This window comes from Pocillopora damicornis, chromosome 11 (genome assembly GCF_964200805.1).
Source record: "Pocillopora damicornis chromosome 11, jaPocDami1.2, whole genome shotgun sequence".
Classification (NCBI taxonomy): domain Eukaryota; kingdom Metazoa; phylum Cnidaria; class Anthozoa; order Scleractinia; family Pocilloporidae; genus Pocillopora; species Pocillopora damicornis.
The window spans coordinates 16,885,465-16,906,133 of record NC_142680.1 but is presented as its reverse complement, the minus strand read 5'-3'; the positions used below and the strand labels follow the sequence as shown (position 1 = coordinate 16,906,133).

General features: G+C 38.2%; 2 protein-coding genes across 2 annotated transcripts; both read left to right on the top strand.

Annotated features, from left to right (window-relative positions):
• The first annotated feature begins 484 nt into the window (after positions 1–484).
• On the top strand, positions 485–2,464 carry LOC149037845 (melanocortin receptor 5-like). Its single transcript, XM_089187436.1, has one exon. It carries the CDS (start codon positions 701–703, stop codon positions 1,643–1,645), a length of 945 nt encoding a protein of 314 aa, XP_089043562.1. The 5' UTR covers positions 485–700; the 3' UTR covers positions 1,646–2,464.
• Positions 2,465–8,414: 5,950 nt separating this feature from the next.
• LOC149037844 (uncharacterized) lies at positions 8,415–20,613 on the top strand. The gene is made up of 6 exons (XM_089187433.1): positions 8,415–8,622; positions 11,159–11,418; positions 12,525–12,642; positions 13,110–13,628; positions 15,873–16,199; positions 19,040–20,613. The coding sequence occupies exons 1-6, from the start codon at positions 8,532–8,534 to the stop codon at positions 19,162–19,164; spliced, it is 1,440 nt and encodes a 479-aa protein (XP_089043559.1). The 5' UTR covers positions 8,415–8,531; the 3' UTR covers positions 19,165–20,613.
• The last annotated feature ends 56 nt before the right edge of the window (positions 20,614–20,669 follow it).

The following is a 20,669-nucleotide window of genomic DNA, read 5'->3' as shown; positions in this document are numbered from 1 at the left end:
AAGAAGTGGGTAAATAGCGAGTGAAACAGTGAGATAGACATGGGCCAACAACGTAATATCTTACACCTGTCGCCGTTTCGTTCCTAACTCAACACAGGTGCGACACGTAGCGAACAAAAATTCATATATTTTAGAATAGCTGTGCATTTAGAACCTACATAAATTGTGAAATTGGAATTTTTCTCTCAGTTTGCCTTAGCTGATAACGATTCAAGACATCCCATGATTCACGTGAATTAATAATTCACGTTATTATCCGGGTAAGGCAACGAGTCCGATCCAAACGACACGTCGGCCGATGAATTGGTCAAAGCGTCGGCCGACAATCTGTTGACTGTCGGTCAACTGTCGGTATCCTATCACTGAAGGTTCATTTAAGTGAGGAGTTTTTTCTGTTGTATTGTGAAATTAACCTATCACAACTATCACAAGTACCGTTTTGCATCCTGCCCCCCTCCCCCCCCCCCCCATTGCTAATTCAAATTCGCGCACAAAAATTTGTCTTTTTTCTCTTTTGTGTGACAAAGCTCACAGCTTCAGGCATTTTGTAAAGTCAGACGCTACTGATGAATATTTACTTTATGTTATTGTTATTGAAAAACTAAGGTTTAAATGATCTTGACTTAGAGGCTGCTGTTAAGACGAAATATACCTCGTTATTGACAACTTAAGGATAACCTGCAAAAGAGCGGAAATACCAATGATGGCTATAACAACAAATATAACAGGAAGTGGAACACAGACGAAAACAATTAAAGAATGCTCTCCGGTTTGGGTAGGTGAGTTTCAAAAACAGTCCATTTCATTCTCAGCAGTCAACATTCTCCTCTCCATCACAGCAACTCTTGGGAATTCGCTTATCCTTGTTGCCCTTCACAAGGAATCTTCTCTCCATCCGCCATCCAAACTCTTGTATCGTTGTCTGGCGACAACTGATCTGTTGGTTGGTGCTGTTAGCCACCCTCTCTATGCTACTTATTGGATGTCCGTGGTTAACGAACACTGGAGTCTTTGTCGATACGCATGGGTCACAAATGGCGTAACAAGCTATGCATTATGTTCACTGTCAACGTCGACACTGACGGCCATAAGCGTGGACCGACTTCTCGCCCTGTTGTTGGGGCTGAGATACAGGGAGATTGTAACTTTGAGGCGCACGTATATCATTTTAGCTATCGTTTGTGTTGTATGTGTAGTCGCTGGTTTATTTTTTCATCTCAATTACCGTATAACCTTTTGGTTCAGTCTTATAGGGCTACCATCATGCCTAGTTATCTCAATCGCCTCGTATACAAATATTTTTTGCGCTCTCAGTCATCATCAGGCTCAAGTACAAGATTATGCTCAACAACAGCCGAGCCAACCAAATGCACTGAACATGGTGCGATACAGAAAGGCACTGCATAGTGCACTTTGGGTGCAGTTAGCTTTGGTTGTCTGTTATGTACCACTATTAACAGTGGAAATTTTGATCTCTCTTCGCAAACTGCGATCTCCGAATCTCATCATATTTAGGGGAATAGCAGTTGTTATATTTTACTTTAACTCCACTTTAAACCCGTTCCTTTACTGCTGGAAGATAAGTGAAGTGAGACAAGCAGTAAAGCAGACAATCAGAAAAGCAATCTGCTATGCAGAGGGGTAGACCTGTTTTAACGTTGGATTGTACTGTTTCTACTTCAGCTTATTTGAAAAATTTAATCATTAGAAGAGAGGGGAAAATATGCCATTTCATGATAAAAAAGGGTAAGGAAAAATATGAAGAGTTACTTCTAAGTTGTATATTATATTCGAATATTAATTATCAAGCGAATAACTAACAAGTGTAAAATTGTGGTTTAGTAGCCACAACAAAACAATAATATGTCGCCAATTTCTGCATTTGTAATGTAGAAGTAAAGGCTATTATTTTGCAATCAGAATGCGCTCAGGGTTTTTCTTTGGGATCAAAACTCGATGAGATATGTCACCTTAGCGAGGAGATATGGTTCAGTGATAATGAGCTATTGAAGAAGCCAGCTCCTCAATTTTTTGATGATTGGTAATTATCCATAGTGTATATAATGAGACTTTGAAAAGTAAAGATGAGGATTTTGTTAACATCAGTTCAAATACACAGAAGGATATGTTTAGAGAGAAGTTGATCATCTCTATTTCATATAGAGTTATCGTTTGAGACCAATCATTTGCGTAAGATCAATTTCGCAAAATACAACAGAAGTAAAAAAGAGTGCGGAAGAAATATGAACAGCTACAGTAACTTCTAAATAGTATATTGTATTCGAATTATCTAACGAACAACTAACTGGTGAAAAGTTGTAGTTTAGTAGCCATGTGAAAACAACAACATCTCGCCAATTTGCGCATTTGTAATGAGTAGTGAAGGTTATCAGTTGGAATCAGAATATGCTCAGAAATTTTGCTTTGCGATCAAAACTTGACGAAATATGTCACATTAGCTCAGAAATATGGTTTAGTGATGACGAGCTGCAAAATTAGGCAGCCGTTCGATTTTGTCATGATTGGGAATTAGCCATTATAGTGTTTATAACAAAAAAGGTACGGACTTTATTAACATCTGTTCAAATACACAGAAAGATGTGTTTAGAAAAGAAGTTGATCATCTCTGTCTTTGATATAGAGTACTTGCTTGAGACAGGTCGATTGCCTAAGATTTAGCTCGAAAACTTTAACAGGAGAAAATCATAAGAAATGATTGAAAAATTCTAACATGGTTGATAAGACTAGCTAACTGTTTCTTAGTACGTTACCAACATCAATTAAGACTGTTTATTGAGTGCAAAAGCGTGGTCCTCAGAAGTTATTTATAAATTTCTTTGGGCGAGTAATTTTAGAAGCACATTTATTACCAAATTTGTTGTCGTATTGTGAAATAATTCTACCACAAATGTATATTTCCTTGCCGCCTATTACTAATTCAAATTCGCAGAAAAACCCGGCCCTTTTTTTTTTTCTTTGAGTTTCGTGTAACACACTGGACAGCTTGTTTTCTGCATTTTGCATAATCAAACGCTACTGATGAAGTCAGTAATAATGTAATTATTATTTCAGCGCCAAATGATGTTAGCTACAAGAATAATACACATAAACCAGGCATTTCTATGTGCTACTTTCCAAAGGATGTAGCTGTATGGCTATAATGGACGCGTTTCGATCTTCGACATCGAGGAGATTTTACTCTTCAATGTGGTTTTTGGCATTTGCATAGTCAAACGCTACTGATGAAGTCTTTATGTAATTATTATTCACAAACTGATGTTGGACTTATCTTGACTAATCTGCGAAAGAGGTTCTTAATGGGGTGATGGCTTTAACGGCTAACGGTAAAAATTTTGGCCAATTCACGGCGAACGCTAGGCATCTTTCCATTGTTTCCACCGGAAATATTTTAAGTCAATTTTCTTATGACTAACGGTTAAATTTTGTCAATTTTAACACCTAACGGCTACTTTTTTTGGCCGTTTTACGGCTAACGGTTAACCCCATTGAGACCCTCGCAAAAGGGTGATAGCAACAAAAGGATGTTGGCTGTTGCCTTTTGGATACTGCTGGTGTCGCTGGTTTATGCTACATTTGTTTTAGGCTATACTGATTAGATATGTGGCACGACCGTATAATTATACGGCCTCTCTATGTTACCTATTGGATGTCTGTGGTTCACGAACACTGGAGTCTTTGCCGATACTTATTTTACGCAACCGGCGTATCAGGCTGTGAGTTATGTTCAGTGACATCGTCGACGCTGACAGTCATGAGCGTGGACCGACTTCTCGCCATGTTGTTGGGACTGAGATACAAAGAGGCGTAACTCTGAGGTGCGTGTATATCATTTTAGCCATAGTTTGGGTTGTAACCGTTTCTTTACCGCTGAAAGATCAAAGATATCAGACAAGCAGTAAAGCAGACAATCAGACAAGCAATTTGCCATGCATAGGTTTCGACTTATTTCGACGTTTACATGTTCCATTTTTTCCAAAGCTATTAAACGATTATATATATTTGTTTGATAAAAAGAGAAAGGAAGGCCAAAAAGAGCTATATCTTATGTTCATATTGTATTCAAGTTATCTTAAGAACAAATAAACGGTAAAAATCTTACTTTGGTAACTATATCACAAGAATATCATGTGCCGAATTCGCACACTTATGATGAAGCAGTGAATACTATTCTTTTCAAATAGAATGTGCTTACGATTTTGCTGTTTTGTCAAAACTGGATGAGATATGTCATTTTGGCTCAGACATACGGTTAAATGTTTACAGATTTTAACAGGAGCCGCGGGCTCGATTTGTTTATAGCAAAACTTTAAAAATATGTAGACTTTTTTTTCAATGTTTTGAAGTAAATTCTTAGAAAATGAGTTGATTATAACTACTTTCACATAGAGATTTATTGTTTGAGGCCAATCGATTGCCAGAGAGAAAGTTTCCAAATTATGGCAGAAGAAACCTATGATAAGAAATAGTCCAAAAACTCTAACATGGTTGATAAAACTAGCTTTTTTCACTCTGTTTCCAGCATCAATTAAGACTGTTTATCGAGTGCAAAATTGTATTCCTAAGATGGTTATCCATAGATTACTTTGAGCAAGTAATTCTAAAAGTACTTTTATAACCAAATTCGAATATTGAAGAGAATTTAGTGACTCTATCACAAGCCGTGTACACACAGCTGGTCTCATGGGAAAAGATTATCTCATTTTAATGACAATCGAGTACAAAAGCTGCTGACACGCGCTCTTACGTACCCACCACTGCTCCTTAGTAAAGAGGTTTTTTTTTTTTTTCAGCTCACCACTAAAAGGATAATTTTCGCGCTTGAATTTCATCTATTGGTCAAAAGTTGTTTATTTCAAGAAAATTCTGAAAAAATAAAGAATCCAATTATTATGTAAGGCATACATTGGTTCAAAACTCGCTATGCTCTAACTTCATCGTGTGGTTACCTTAAACGCGTGCCTTTCGTCCTCGGGACCGTTACAAATATTACGGAATGAATGACAGGTTGTAAGCAAATTTTGATTAGTAAATGATTTGGGAAGTTGCCATAAATGAAGATATATTTCATCGATAAAATGAAAATCAAATAAATTTGGTCAGCTATGTTTAAAAGTTCAAAATTATTTATCGATCGACTGATTTCCCACTGCGATTTCTTATAATCGTAGACTTCTGTTCTAGAATACGCCAGAAAATATATATATAAAAAAAAAAATGCCCCTTTATTTACTTTGTCTTACTGTGTCATAAGCTAAGCCAGGCAAGCCAAAGTGAAACGGATCTTTAAGTAGAATTTGATGAAATGATGTAGAATGTCCCAGGCTGTTAAAGTGCCTATGACACGAAATTTGTTTGGCATTTTCTGGTTTATATCTGTAATTAGAATTAGAAATAATCGACCTTGGCACCAAGCGAGTTATTTTTGACCATTTTTTTTGGCATTGAAATTACGATTTGGCGGCCAAAATTTGTTCCCATTAGCGTGCAGCCAAAACGATCATGTTACTTAGCTGTGAGGTAGAAAACTATAAAGATACGTCGGCAATTATGGTGGAGAAGGGAGAAATCTAGAAGAAAGGACGAACTTATAGCGTGGCTGGAGCGCCAAATGATGTTGGCTACAAGAATAATACACATTTATCAGGTATTTCTATATACTACTTTCCAAAGGATCTAGCTGTATGCCTAAAATGGACGCGTTTCGATCGTCGACATCGAGGAGATTTTTTTGTTTTATATCCTACCACTTGTAGTTTCCATCGTATTTCAAAAACAAATTTACATCTCTGTAAATATAATAAAATCATATATGTGCACTGCGCTTGAAGAAATGAATATAGAAGCTTTCCTGGCAGTTATGAACACTTCTCAATTAGTAGTTGAACTAGGTTCCGAAAATCCATTCCCCCCTTTGCCCTCAAGAAAATAAGAGTAGCAACAGCGGCAATGTTATTGTGAATAACAGCACTGCAACGAGATAAATAAGGAAACACAAATTTTATTGAATTAGATGGTAGCGAATCCAAGTGTTTTCTGAAAGTCGATGCGAACGAAATATTCATTTATAATACTCATGTCAGTTATTTCTCTGGGTAAATTTCGAAGTGTTTTGTGGCACAAACGACGCTTGGGATAGTTTGCGCATTTCAAATAGGGTAAATGATACAGTTTATATACTCAAGTATACATGTATTATTTAAAAGGTGAGATCGAAGCCAAGGTGGATGTGAAGTTGTCGTGAAGGCAAAATATCTCTGTTATACCCAAAGAAAAGAAGATACTGATGATGCCGACCACAACTTTAACAGCATTTCAAAGGCAAACAAAAACATTTGAAGACCTAGTTTGGTCGCCATCTTAGGCAGGTGGATTATAACAACAACCAATTTATTTCACGGCAGTTCACATTCTCCTCTCGCTTATGGCATTTTTGGGGAACTTTCTCATCCTTGCTGCCCTTCACAAAGTATCTTCCCTCCACCTGCCATCCAATTTCTTGTATCGTTGTTGGGAAACAACAGATCTGTTAGTTAGTATTGTCAGCAAGCCTTTCATTGCCCCTTATTGGATGTCCTTGGTTCACGAAGAGTGCTATCTTTGTCAACGCACATACAAAGCAACGAAAATATGCCTATATGCATTATGTTCACTGTGGACAGACTTCTAGCCCTGTTGTCGGGGCTAAGATACAGACAAACTCAGTGTACTTCATAGGCAACCTTTTGGGTACCGTTTGGTGTCGCTGGTATATGCTACATTTTAGACTACCGAATAGATATGTCGTCCCCCTTTTATACTCTGTTGGTGACGACTTATCCTCCCTCCGTTTCCCCTGAGAGCCATGTGATCCCCCTTCCCCACCCCCCACTATATAGCCCACTAAATTGACTAATCATAGTACATTTAATAACTGAGAGATACATGTATAGAAAAATATTGATATTAATACTAAATACAGTATCAGTTTTCAAAACGGTGGTTTTTTGTTTCCTTGTTCTTTCCATCAAGAAATTCAAGAAAATTACTCAGAGGATAAGACTTATGCTTTTCTTATGACTGTATTCTTTTCACAAGCTGTTTCACCATTGTCTCAATTTGATTGTTGTTCATGTATTCAGAGTTCGACACAGCATTGGCAACAGTAATCGTATGAGGTATTGACAATGAATTGATCCACACTCTACCATTCATTCCCATAGTGCATTCAAATGGAAAGTGCTTTCCAAGAAATTTTAGAAGAGCAAATTCTTTTCTGAGCAGTCTATAAGAGAACGTCACCTCGCAACGTGATGCAAAATTAATTGTTGAAGGAAAAAGTTTTCCCCAGTATGATGTTACACGGTGTTGTAATTTTCGCGGAACGAAAAACAAGAGTCCCATGTAACGCAATCAGAAAGAAAAAAAAACTTGGAATTGTTAAAAGAAATACTTTACAGATACTAGCCCTTCTTTGATTGCAATCGATCAAGTAGATCGACGGGTTTCGATGTCTAAAAACCCCCGCTTTGTAGGCCACGATCGCACCATTTACTTCTCTTAAGCCTAGACTGAGCTTAACTTTGTTTTTCCCTTCGAGGCTTCCTTCCAAATCAGCTACACTACCGATAACATCGCCAGGCAACACAATGCGGTTTAGTAAACTCCCAACATATTTGTCCACCATCTTTGATAGAAGATCCGCTGCTTGTCGACCGGCGACTCAGAAATCAGCTGATAGTAGTTTCCAGGATCCTCTCCGACCTCGCGTCTCACATTTCGTGGCTGCCGACCTCTTCAGGACTATTCGCTGATTAGCCCAAAAATACATACAAACAGAAGTCAAAGTTCACAGTTAATGCCTTCTTTTCCTTTCTTAATTTCAGTCTCATGCCGTGCCGAAATATCTTCTTAAAAAGATGCGTTTGACATGGCATTTAATTTATGTATTTTCAACAATTTGAAACAACATAATTATTGCACAGCAAAGTTGAGCAGATTAAAAGAAATATAGTTTTCTGTCAGTGACGACCATAGGGTAAAAGTTTTTTAGAGTTATCAGCCGAGATAAGTGACGACGGAAACAACAAGAACGGCAGGAAAGCTTTATCCGAAGCAGAGAAGTTAATTAACACGGATTTACTAGAATTTGCATAAAAATGAACATAAACCGTTCAGACCTAAACATCAGTATGTATATTATCCATACTGTTCGCTATACATTTCCCAAGGAGCTGACAAGGAGAATTTCTTTAACAATCAAGAGCGTACTTCTTTAGTTGGTGATCATTTCCTCTATTATCGTGACCTTACTGTGTGTCGCATGGGTGATACCTTGAGGAGAAATTAGATACTGGTCACTTTTTGGGGTCAAAGGATTAAACTCTTTCCTGAACTCCAGGGGGGCAGAAAATCTTTTAAATCCCCCTTTCTACGCTTAATAATTCATTTTACCGTTTTGTGATTGAGAGCCTTAGTGCAAAAGTTATATGACTGAATGGTGATACTGGTTTCAAGGCACCGATCGTTTGGAGATGAAACACCTTCGCTACCAAATCCTTTCTCTTTTATCTCTGTCTGTTTTTTTTGGTGGCTGGTTCAACAGCTTCACAGTTGCCAAACAAGGTGAGTAGGCTTATCATTCCTGCAACGGGAAAGAATGACAACAATTAAGGGACGTATTTCATCCTTTCTTGCTAATGATAATTGCAACGTGCCGTCTTGTTATAGTCAAACTGTTAAGTTGTTCCTTGAAGTAAGCGGGCATTCAAAAGAAAAATGATCGTTCAAAAGTGATGGTTAAAATCTGAAATTCATGACACCAGAAAAAAGGGCTTTCGATCATCTCATCGGAATGGGATCTGGATTTAAAACTGAAACCTTTGTGATATGAGTTATCGAAGTGTCTTAATGTCACTGAAGTAAACAGTGAGAAAATTATCTGGCTCAGTTAAATGAATCATGCTTCTTAACAGATCAAGCATCAAACATTTTACCTGCCACGTAGAAAGCTCGATTAACGAGAAAACGAAAATTTAAGTTTCAAGGCGGATGAATCATGTACAAAAATCTACCCAAGACAATTTGCGGAGTTTAGAAACTTGGATTTAAAACTATAGTATCTTCTTGAATTTCACGCATTACATAAAATAGGAAACTGTTACGAAAGATTGTGACAATGACCGTTAAAAGGAACATATTCAGATATTGTACACTAAGGTAAATTAATCTTCTCAATTCAGTGAATCCGTTGTGATAATTGTCTTGAGTTACTGAATTAAGTGGGGAAGAAGCAAAATGTTTTTATTAGATTTCATGAACAATTCTGATTCTTGATAAAAAAAAAATTGATCAGAAAGAGAAACAGAAGTTACAAACGTGCATATTTATAACTTTGGTAAAATGGAACCTTTCACCTCTGAGGAATCACTTAGTCATAGTATCCCGTGGCTTTGAAAATTTCCTTACTTCTAAATTTGCTTACGCCTCACGCAAGCAATTAAATTTATCCAAAATGAATCGCACACTATCGAATTTTCCGATGCAAATCGTCGATCAGCAACTTTGCTTCAACCTTGACTGGAGTCTTTAACTCCAATTCGATGCGTTTGTATGGCTGCAAAAAATTTCCCGATCAATTTTCAAATTATTTGTCGAGAAAGCTGTTAAATTTTCTGAAGAGGAGACCAAAATATTTCAAAATACACAAAAAACCCCTTTACAAATCCATTGACAAAGTCTTTTCAAATCAAATTTGATCGAAACACAAGTTGTTACGGGTTCTGACTGCATAAAAACATGATTGTTTACTGGGGCTTTTTCGCAAGCTTTTAGTCTTGAGCTTTCTTGCTTCTTTCATATTTATAGATATGATTTCTGAAAAGTTAAGCGATAGACATTCATGTATTGTGTTTACTAAACGCTCTTTGAGTCCTAGAAAAAGTTTCAGGACTACGAAAACCATCACACTTTCTTAGTCTTCTTCTATTCGCTGACATCAAAGGGTAACGGGATATTACAGGCAGTTATGAAAGCCGCTAGATTCTTACGTTCTTGCGTTTAACAATGAAAATTAGTATGAGTAAACGATGCCATAAATCCTGGTAGTCTGTTTTCTCAGTTTAATTTCTCGAACTAATTTCGATATTGCGTGATATATACCGAGACCTTCAGTTATCTTGTATCAATTATTTAGGGCTCGTAACACATCGTTTACTTCAGCAAGCCTACAAGAAGAAAATGAAATGATTCCGTAAGAGTTTAAGAAGATTTTGAAAAATCTATCATTTCCTACAACTCTCAGGCTTTTCCCTTTCGAACATGGACAAATCTGTCCGTATGCAGTAACTTTTAAAATTGATATTGATACAAAATTTCGTTCTTGTCGTACTACTGCAAAAATAAAAGATAATAAGGTTTTATCAACTGAGTCAATAATGTAAATTTCTTTACAAACTTACCCCCTCTTGTGTTCTGCAAAACGATTTTATTTGGTTTGATTTGCCTTTGTACTTCTGTTTTTGTTTTGTTTTGTTTTGTTTTGTGTTTTCAAAGTTTTCCAAACTAATTTTGACAAGCTTCTTACAAGCAACTAAGCTAAACTCGATGATTTCCACAGATTCTTGAGCGTACAGTTGGGGAATGGGATCATTTGCAAATGGAAAAAAAAAGAACGTACTGAATCAGATTTTTCCGTTAAATTTTAAACAAAAGGATATTTTCAACCATATTTGACTTACATGGTTTTTTCTCACTTTTGTGTTCAATCAAAGTGAACTTGATTTAGCAACAGTATTCTTAAATTGTTATTCAGCTTTAGTGGAGTTACAGAGTAAGGCTGGATAAAGAGTCTCAGATTCAGTTCATATCACACACAGAAATTTTAATCGGGAACAAATAATCTAGTTGTCTTTCTATGAATCTATCACTAGTTCAACTCTTAACAACAAGACAGGTTCAAAATTTCACTTTATTTTGTTTACCACCTCACGAAGTTAATCAGGCCAGCTCACTTGACTATCTGTCAATCAAGAAATTGGTACCAAATAGCATAGCCAATCAGATTGCTCCACTTGTGATTAAATGCTGATAGATTTATGCTGAAAGGTATGAGAATTACAGTAGTATATTAAGGCTAATATTCTCATATCTCTTTTTGTAGATATCAGGCGTGTAAAGTTTTTGGAACAAATCGGTGGACATGAATTGATGGGTCATGTTATCGCAAATATTACGCTTTTTGTGGGAAGTCTTATACTCTCCCACTGCAGAAATCGATGTGTCATGGAGGATAGATGCAAGTCGATCAACGTACGGCCCGCGGTAAAAGACACAGTTTTATGCCAGCTTAGTGATTCGGACCACATGCAACACCCGAAGGATCTGAGGAAGGTGGCAGGCTCTGTGTATACGGGAACCGAAGTAGGTATTTGCATCTTTTTCGTTGGAGCCTTTCGCTGTTCTGAGGGACGAGCCTTTGTTTATTGCATTGGGAAGAGGGGAGGAGGGTGGGAGGGGTTGGGTTCGGAGGATTTTGGAGGATCACGTAATTTTCAGGGGGAATGAAGGGGGATCAATTGTCTCAAACGGAGTATAAAGGAGGGGGGGGACTATTAACTGCCAATGTGGAAGGGAGGGGGTCATTAGAATATTACAAAGCCTAATGGGAGAACCAGATCAATTTTATCGTGAAAAAACAAAATCATCCGATACTGAAATTGTTCCAGGAATCCTGTGAACTGAAAAGTGGTTATGGGTTCGAGGAACGCTTTCGTTTTCAAAAATTGTAACCGTGCCTTCATTATAATATCAAAGTCAACCACAAGACATTGCGCGCTTAGTCCGCCATTTTCTATGCCATCTAAATTCGTGAAATTTCTATTGTGTCATTGTGGTCTATCATCCAAATGCATCCGAGCGATTTAAATATTTTGAGGTCTTAAATTGTCGCTGCAGTCTTTTGAAATTAAAAGTAATTAGTTCTGGATCGTTAAATTATTGGTTTCTTCCAATTTTCTTGAGCCAATTTTGTTTGTTACTGGGACCGTCTATATCACCTTCGTTACCTTTATATGATAAGCCTAAAGCCACAGATTATACGAAAAGCTTTAACCTGTGGAATGACAGGAAGGACAGCTCCGGCATCAAAGGTCTAACTACTAGCCATTTTGCTGAGATTGTGCCGCATCAAAGCGTCGACAAGCGTCGTGCTGGTTGCAGGTCTAAAGAAGCAATTAAATGAACACTGAAAATTTGATGTATAGACGGGTCTGCACGACTCCTGCCATTTGCGAGCAATTTTCGTCTCCTACCTTCAGAAATTAGTTCTGAAAAGGATATTAATTAATAACTTTCTTTTACGAAGTGATTAAGTGCGTTGGTTTTGAATATGGTGCCATTTCCCCATCAGTGTGTTCTCGAGGTTAGGTAAAGCCGGAAGATATTGCGTTACAAAGGCAATATTTTTGTTTGTCAGTTTGTTTTTAAGTGACAGTTTTCTACTGTTTTTTTTTTTTTTTTTGCACCAGAACAAGTGCTGGATGAACATTTGCCACAATGATGCAACATGCCTGAGTGGATTGACAGATCAGGGTTACCTTTGTTTGTGTCAAGCGGGATACGCGGGAGAACACTGCGAAAAAGGAGGTGAAAATTAAGAAGCTATTGATATACACTCTCAAATTAACATTAAATGTTTGAATCCGGGGGTAACATGCGATCCTGTAGTCTTTTTCGGTTGTGGCGACTGACATTTCGACAACCTGAGCGGAATACATCATCAGAGTCAAGTGAAGAGATATTGTCAGTCAAATGTCTAAGTCCGGTTCGCGGCGTTAAACGATTCGTCAGTGTAGCCGTGATGTTATTGGCCATAAGACACAAGTGGCGTTAGTCAGTCGTGATTGCATGATTTGTTGTTGACGTTACTTTGTTTTAGTTTCACTGCACTCAATCGAGTAACGGCGCTCTAAGATACAACAATTTTCTTTATTCATTATTTTTATTTTTTGTATATTTATTTTTAAATCGCTTTCACCAAAAGTGCGGGACGATTAGACCCCTACGCCTCTCATACCTTTATACCCCTATTCCCAACATGTTTTTTTTTTCAGTTTTTAAGGCCATTTTCACAAATCTTGACACCAAGGGAAGATATGGTCCAACAACGCTTGGAAGTCACTATGAAGGGCAGGATCATGACGGAAAAGTTACATTGTCCAGCGGTATTCAATTGTGGAGTGTGCCTCATACTGGTGACTACAGCGTCGAAGCAATAGGAGCAGCAGGAGGGTACGATATTGCCTCTAACAGCTCTACGTTTCGAGGAAGAGGCGCAAGAATGACAGGAATATTCCGCTTGAACAAAGCAGAAGTTATTCGAATACTTGTTGGTCAGGAAGGAATAAGCAATAATGTTTACCTTTCGTCTGGAGGTGGTGGAGGTACATTTGTGGTGAAAGGATCCGACACACCTTTGATAATAGCTGGTGGCGGCGGAGGAGTGTACAGACCAGAATTGAGATTTGAAGGATGTGATGCCAGCCAAAACATGACAGGAAACGCTGGACTCCTATCATGGCCAGGTGGGAGGAATGGACATGGCGCAAAGACAGCTGATAATGGTACCTCAGGTAAGGACGTGTTGGCACGATCCCTAAGGGATTGTTCATTATTTGTCACCTTGAGGGCAGGGGGGAGGAGGGGGTGGGGAAGGGGAAGAGTTGGAGGATTTTAGCTCACATGATAAACTTTATCTGATTCCCCTAGAAGGCTTTGTAATGTTCTTTCTCTTTCTCCTAATTGGGCAATCAAAAATGAAGAAATAAAATTTACAGGATAGAAGGTATTTATTTCAAAAAAACAAAAACAAAAACGAAAAAAAAAAACCCACAAAGTTGTGGTTGAAAAACAGAACCACAAGAACAGTGGAAAGACAGGACCAGACAGAAGAACAGTGGAAACACAGAGCCATACAGAGGAACAGTGGAAACACAGAACCAGGCAGAAGAACAGTGGAAACACGGAACCAAACAATAGAACAGTAGAAACACAGGACCAGGCTGAGGAACAGTAGAAACACAGGACCAGACAGAGGAACAGTAGAAACACAGCACCAGACAGAGGAACAGTAGAAACACAGCACCAGATAGAAGAACAGAAGAAACACAGGACCAGATAGAAGAACAATACAAACACAGGACCAGACGGAAGAACAGTACAAACACAAGACCAGACAGAAGAACAGTACAAACACAAGACAAGACAGAGAAACAGTCGAAACACAGCACCAGATAGAAGAACAGAAGAAACACAGGACCAGATAGAAGAACAGTACAAACACAGGACCAGACGGAAGAACAGTACAAACACAGGACCAGACAGAAGAACACTAGAAACACAGAACCAGACAGAAGAACAGTGGAAACACTGGACCATACAGAGAAACAGTAGAAACACAGGACCCCACAGATGAATAGTAGAAACACAGGACAAGACAGTAGAACAGTAGAAACACATAACTAGAAAGAGGAACAGTAGAAACACGGGGCCAGACAGAAGAACAGTGGAAGCACAGAACCATACAGAGGAACAGTGGAAACATAAAACCAGACAGAAGAACAGTAGAAACACAGGACCAGACGGAAGAACAGTGGAATCACAGAACCAGGCAGAAGAACAGTGGAAACACAGGACCAGAAAAAAGAACAGTACAAACACAGGACCAGACAAATGAACAGTAGAAACACAGGACCAGACAGAGGAAGAGTAGAAACACAGGACCAGACAGACGAACAGCAGAAACACAGGACCAGACAGAATAACAGTAGAAACACAGCACCAGACAATAGAAGAGTAAAAACACAGGACCAGATAGAAGAAGAGTAAAAACACAGGACTAGACAGAGGATTAGCAGGAACACAGGTGCAGACAGGAGAACAGTAGAAAAACAGGTCACAAGACCAGACATAGGAACAGTAGAAACACAGGAACAGAGAGAGGAATAGTAGAAACACAGGACCAGACAGAAGAACAGTAGAAACACAGAACCAGACAGAAGAACAGTGGACACACAGAACCAGACAGAAGAACAATGGAAACACAGAACCAGACAGAAGAACAGTGGAAACACAGAATCAGACAGAAGAACAGTGGAAACACAGGATTAGACAGAAGAACAGTAGAAACACAGAACCAGACAGAAGAACAGTGGAAAATCAGAACCAGAAAGAGGAACAGTAGAAACACAGGACTAGACAGGAGAACAGTAGAAACACAGAACCAGACAGAAGAACAGTGGAACACAGGACTAGACAGGAGAACAGTAGAAACACAGAACCAGACAGAAGAACAGTGGAACGCAGGACTAGACAGGAGAACAGTAGAAACACAGAACCAGACAGAAGAACAGTAAAAACACAGGACCAGAGAAAAGAACAGTAGAAACACAGAACCAGACAGAAGAATAGTAGAAACACAGAACCAGACAGAGGAACAGTAGAAACACAGGACCAGACAGAGGAAAAGTAGAAACACAAGACCAGACAGAAGAACAGTAGAAACACAGGACCAGACAGCGGAACAGTAGAAACACAGGACCAGACAGAGGAACAGTAGAAACACAGGACCAGACAGCGGAACAGTAGAAACACAGAACCATGCAGAGGAATAGTGGAAAAACAGGACCACAAGAACAGTAGAACACAGGACCAGACAGAAGAACAATGGCAACACAGAACCAGAGGAAGAGCGGGCTTCTAAAATGAATACATAATACACAATATTAGTTCATATAGGTTTAAATATGTACATAATCTCACTTGTCAGATGAAATAGCTTAGCACTTCTGTTAGTTAAACACCCACTTTTTTTCCAGGTGGCGGCGGTGGCGGATTCTACTCCAGCGGAAGAAGTGGAACGAATTTTAATGGAAGCATTGGGGATGGTGGAGAAGGTGGCATGGGATTTCTTCAGGGAGGGGTGGGTGGAAGATCTAAGAAACAAAATATTGTGGGTGGGTTTGGAGGTGGTGGTGGAGCTTTTGGGAAAGGAGGATCGAGTGGGGGAGGGGGAGGAGGGGGAGGAGGGTACTCTGGGGGAGGCAGTGGAGGCAATACAAGACATTCCTGTGGGGGTGGAGGTGGATCCTACAATTCTGGAAAGAGTCAGCATAATGAATGCTGTTACAATGAATTTGGGCATGGTAAGGTGACCATCATTTTACTGTAGAACAAAGATATCACGTCTGTCACCAAACACATTATCAAGTGAAATAAAAGAAATGAGAGCACAATCTGAAAAAATATCGGACAGAAAATGTCAAGAAAGAATTACTATTTTTATGGGATACTGCATTTGCCTCCACAGGCAGGTCTCCATTTATTTTCACTTTTCCATCCTCCTTTCTGCTTTGTCGTCATTGATTCGTTTTTCCAAATTGCTTTTATTTTAGTAGATTAGGGTGGAGGGGGGAGTCTGGAAGGGAAGAAGAGGGCTTTCCGCCAAATAAGCAAATGCTGTTTTGAAGGGTTTGTGTTTTGTTGTTCTATATTTCACCTCCATTTATCCAGCCTTTCCATTTGTAAAGGTGTTTGGTTTGAAAACGCAATTCAACGTCTTTCTCTTCGTATTCATTGTGAGACGAGAAGACCTAAGAATGATTCGATCCACAGTAAAATTATCTTCACGTAAAGCTCGAATACACATCACTTATAAGAAATAATGTAGTAGCCAAAAGTCTCAAAGTGCTTACCGCTAACCAGGAGTGTAAATTTGTAAGTGTCAACAGCTAAGAAAATATGATAAATTGCTGGATGGAAAGGGGGAGGGGAGGGGGCTACTTGAGATGTACAAGCTTTCTCTCTAGGAGGGGGAGCTTTGTTCCTAGTTACTATGTGCAGCAAGCTTAAGATATGCTCCAGCAGTTTTTAAATTATTATTTTTTTTAGATGGTGTTGTTGCTTTTTTGTACTTGCGATTGTCTCTTTATTCTTTTCTCGCAAAAACCTGGGTAAAAAGGGTCTCTCTTAGAGATTTGTTTTTATCACTTTCTCCCATCTGAGAGAGCTTGGCCAGACAGCGAAGAAAAAATAAGCTTTGAAAGATTGGACAAAGATTGCGCACGCAGTGTGATCGTTCGGATGGGGCCAGCTTTCAATTTTTTCCCTTTAAATCCGTTTTTTATCATTTTCAAGGTGTTTTTCTATTTAAATCATAATCGTCATGCGTAGTAAACAACTTCTAGTTACTATTTATGTGATAAGCCGAATCATACTCGCATTTTGACTGTTTCTTGATATGATCTATCGGGGGATGGATGCATAGATGACGTCACTCCTACCAGTTTTCAAATAAAAAAATAGAACCTGTGTTGCTATGCGTCTGCACAATAACTGATCACAGAAGACGCCACTATTGTAAGAACATCAGTGTCACACTTGATTGTGCCTTGCGTCCAAATTTTTGTCTATAATTGAACAGACGCTTAACAACACAGATTCTATTTGTTAACTAGATAGGGACATGTTTGATAAGAATAGGTTATGAAATATAATATAGGCAATTACACCAAGTTAGAGCAGTCCTTACTGTGATCTAGCTGCCTTTGATGTGTTCGTGTTAGGGTTCAAATGAATAAGGGTTTCTGCCCCTGAGATGGAAAAAACGAAATGGAGTTGTCTGTGTAAGGATGCCAAAGAGAGTTCTAAAGATTGAAACATAGAGAAAACAATTCGCTTCGAGAAAGCTTTAACGCTTAAGACTGAATGAATGAAAACAATAGAACGAGTACACTGAGCGAAAGCGACGGAATGTACACCTGACGTTTTCTGTTTAACTTCCGCCTCTAAGAACGCCCTTCATATTACTGATTATATCAACGAAAAAACATGTCTACAGTGATCCCGTTATTCGGCGAGTTCTTCAATTGGAAATAGGCGTCTCTTAAGATTCGCCTTAATTCCTTTAGGATCTCGCATCTTCCGTGGTATTCTTTATCTTGAAATATGTTTCCTCTTTGGGATAATAAAAGTTGCTTTCGCCTTGTTAGCTTCCGTTGTCTGAATGCATAACTGTGAGTCACTTAATACAATATTTGCATGTTTAAGCCTCTCTCGTGAAACGATTAAAAAAATTCAAATGGCAGAACTTAGAGCGGTCCATACCCGAGGCTTCTCCTGGATCGCTGAAAAGCGTGGAATTAGTCAATCAGATTCGAAGATATTTACGATTCCGGACCAATGAGATGCTCGAGAAAAAAAAAAATTACTTATTGAGTTTGGTCGGGCCGGACGGAAAGATATTTGGGTCGAACCACATGACCAATGGTCAAAACATTTTCTCGTTCGGGCAAACTAAACTCAGTCATTAGGCAGTTTATCATATGACCACTAAGTGCTGAAAATTTCACGAATTTATTTCAAACTGAATAAGAAGCAATAGAAGGGCGCACGCGGGACAACCTCTCATACATAAAATATTCTGTAATAAAAACTTTTCCTTTGCCACTTTCGATTCAGAATTTCCCAATCACCTTTACCCTCGTTTTAAAAACGAGGCCTGATGCTTGACCATTCGTATGAAAATGAGTTAAATTTGGATGTATGTGAAAACTTATTGTCATATGAAAGGATAAGCAATAGGACTCATTTTGAAAATGAGGCTAAAGGTAATTCGGAAATGGCCTATTCATCGAAAAACCTGTCTCTTTTGTACTCTTCTGTTTTTCCCCTTTAAGTTTTTGCAACAAAGCCCTGTCTGTGCAGGGTATCCGCAGCCCTCCACACATCCGCTTTGATTATTTTTCCTTTGGGATTGCGCGCGCGAGGCCGAACAGGTCACAAGATAGAAAGGGTTTTTATTTGGAAAAAGTGCTTATTGGTGACAATTTTGAAAAAAAATTCGAACCGCTGACTGTCGATCTGTGGAAACAACGTAGGACATTTCTGCAATGTAGGCTGACACAACACAGACTCGCACAAGGGAATCTTAGCAAACAAATTCAAGCGTATTCTTTTTCTTTTCGTTTTTTTTCTTTCTATTCAGGAATGGATAGAGAGACTATGGTAACATCAAATTTCGTTGACGAAAAGGAAGCGGCTTCCTATTCAAAGGCTACTGCCACACTGATGTTCGTATTGTGCTTCATATTAATTTTCTGTTCAGTTTAGGACTGTTCACCAACTAAACTTGAATGTAAAAATAATATTAATAATTAAAAAAAGAGCCTAAAATTGTGCGCAAATTATTGATAAAGAAAATAGTTTTAACTGACGCACTTTTGTTTTGACGAATCATATGCCATTATATGATCAATCTGGAATTCCGTACTTGCTTTTTTGTTCTTGTACAGTATCGAAGAAACAAGTTCTACTTGGCTTTAGGCCGCCCTAGCCGAGAACTACTCAAGAAACGCTGCAAAATAATGATTATGAGTCATTTGAATAATGAAAATAATAATTACTTCTGGGCGTATTGCAACTTTACCCATAAAAAGTCACTTTTTTTTCCTTTTGCACGTTCCTCGATTCATCTCGGTTACTTGGTTAAATTAGGTGACAATTCGTGCAAAGATCGCTTAAAAATTCACTTAAGAGGCATTTTCTACGAATTTTCACTGGACCTAGTTTCCAGCCGCTTTATTTTAATTCATTTTATAAAGACGTGGACTTTGTTTTCATCTCTTGAAATATTCTGAGGTCAATGATTAGAAAAAAAGTTGATTATTACCATTTTTACATAGATTCATCGGTGGAGACCAATGGTTCGGAAAATGTCATTAAAATTCTGAAAAAAAAAAACGAAGTATTATAGAAGGCATAAAAATTTAGTTAGAGAGCTACTACGCTCTAACCTTTTTTGTGTGGTTCCCTTTAATTCTTTGCTTTCGTCCTCGGGACCTTTACGAAAATCATGGAATGAATAACAGGTTGTATGCGAATTTTTTATCAGTAGAAGATTTGAGGAAATTGCCATAAATGAAGATATATCTCACCGATAAAATGAGAATCAAATAAAAGATGTTTAAAAGTTCAAAATAATTTATCGATCGACTGTTTTTCGACCTTAATTTTTAGATATCGTAGACTTATGTTCTAAAATACTCTAGGGAACTTTAAAAGTGTTCCTTTATTTATTTTGCGTTGCTGAGTCATGAGCTAAGCCACGCAAGCCAAACTGAAACTGATCTTTAATTATAATATGATGAAATGATATAGAATGTCCCAGGCTGTTAAGAATATCTATATAAGCATAGCTCATATTTAGTTGCTGTTGCTATCACTGGCCTTTTCCAGGCGTTCATTTTCTTCGAGTCAGTAGTGGAACCACTTATTCTGGAAGAGGAATCGAGAGACAAAATGAATGCAATCACCTGTCATATACATAACAGCTTTAATTGTTACTACGGTAATGTTTTGCAATCCAATAATGACTCAACAAGAAAATTAACTTACCTTGCTGAATGGTTTATTAAGCAAACAATGTAAAAAGGTTTCTGTAGCTTTATGCTTTGCGCTTATGAGATGATTGAACATTTTCATTCAGTACCAAACCGTATTGTAGAACAAAACCAAGAAAAAGTATAGTTTTTAAAAACAAAACAAAAACAAAACCTTGGGTAAAATAACATGTTATTGGTAACCATAGATTCATCCAAAGGAAGTCTTCAAACTGC

Excerpts from the sequence above, each read along its gene's own strand:
- LOC149037845 (XM_089187436.1), top strand. The coding sequence starts at position 701 with ATGATGGCTATAACAACAAATATAACAGGAAGTGGAACACAGACGAAA.
- LOC149037844 (XM_089187433.1), top strand. The coding sequence starts at position 8,532 with ATGAAACACCTTCGCTACCAAATCCTTTCTCTTTTATCTCTGTCTGTT. Across the intron at positions 11,419-12,524 it reads CTGTGTATACGGGAACCGAA|AACAAGTGCTGGATGAACAT; the intron begins GTAGGTATTTGC and ends TTTTTGCACCAG. Across the intron at positions 16,200-19,039 it reads TTACAATGAATTTGGGCATG|GAATGGATAGAGAGACTATG; the intron begins GTAAGGTGACCA and ends CTTTCTATTCAG.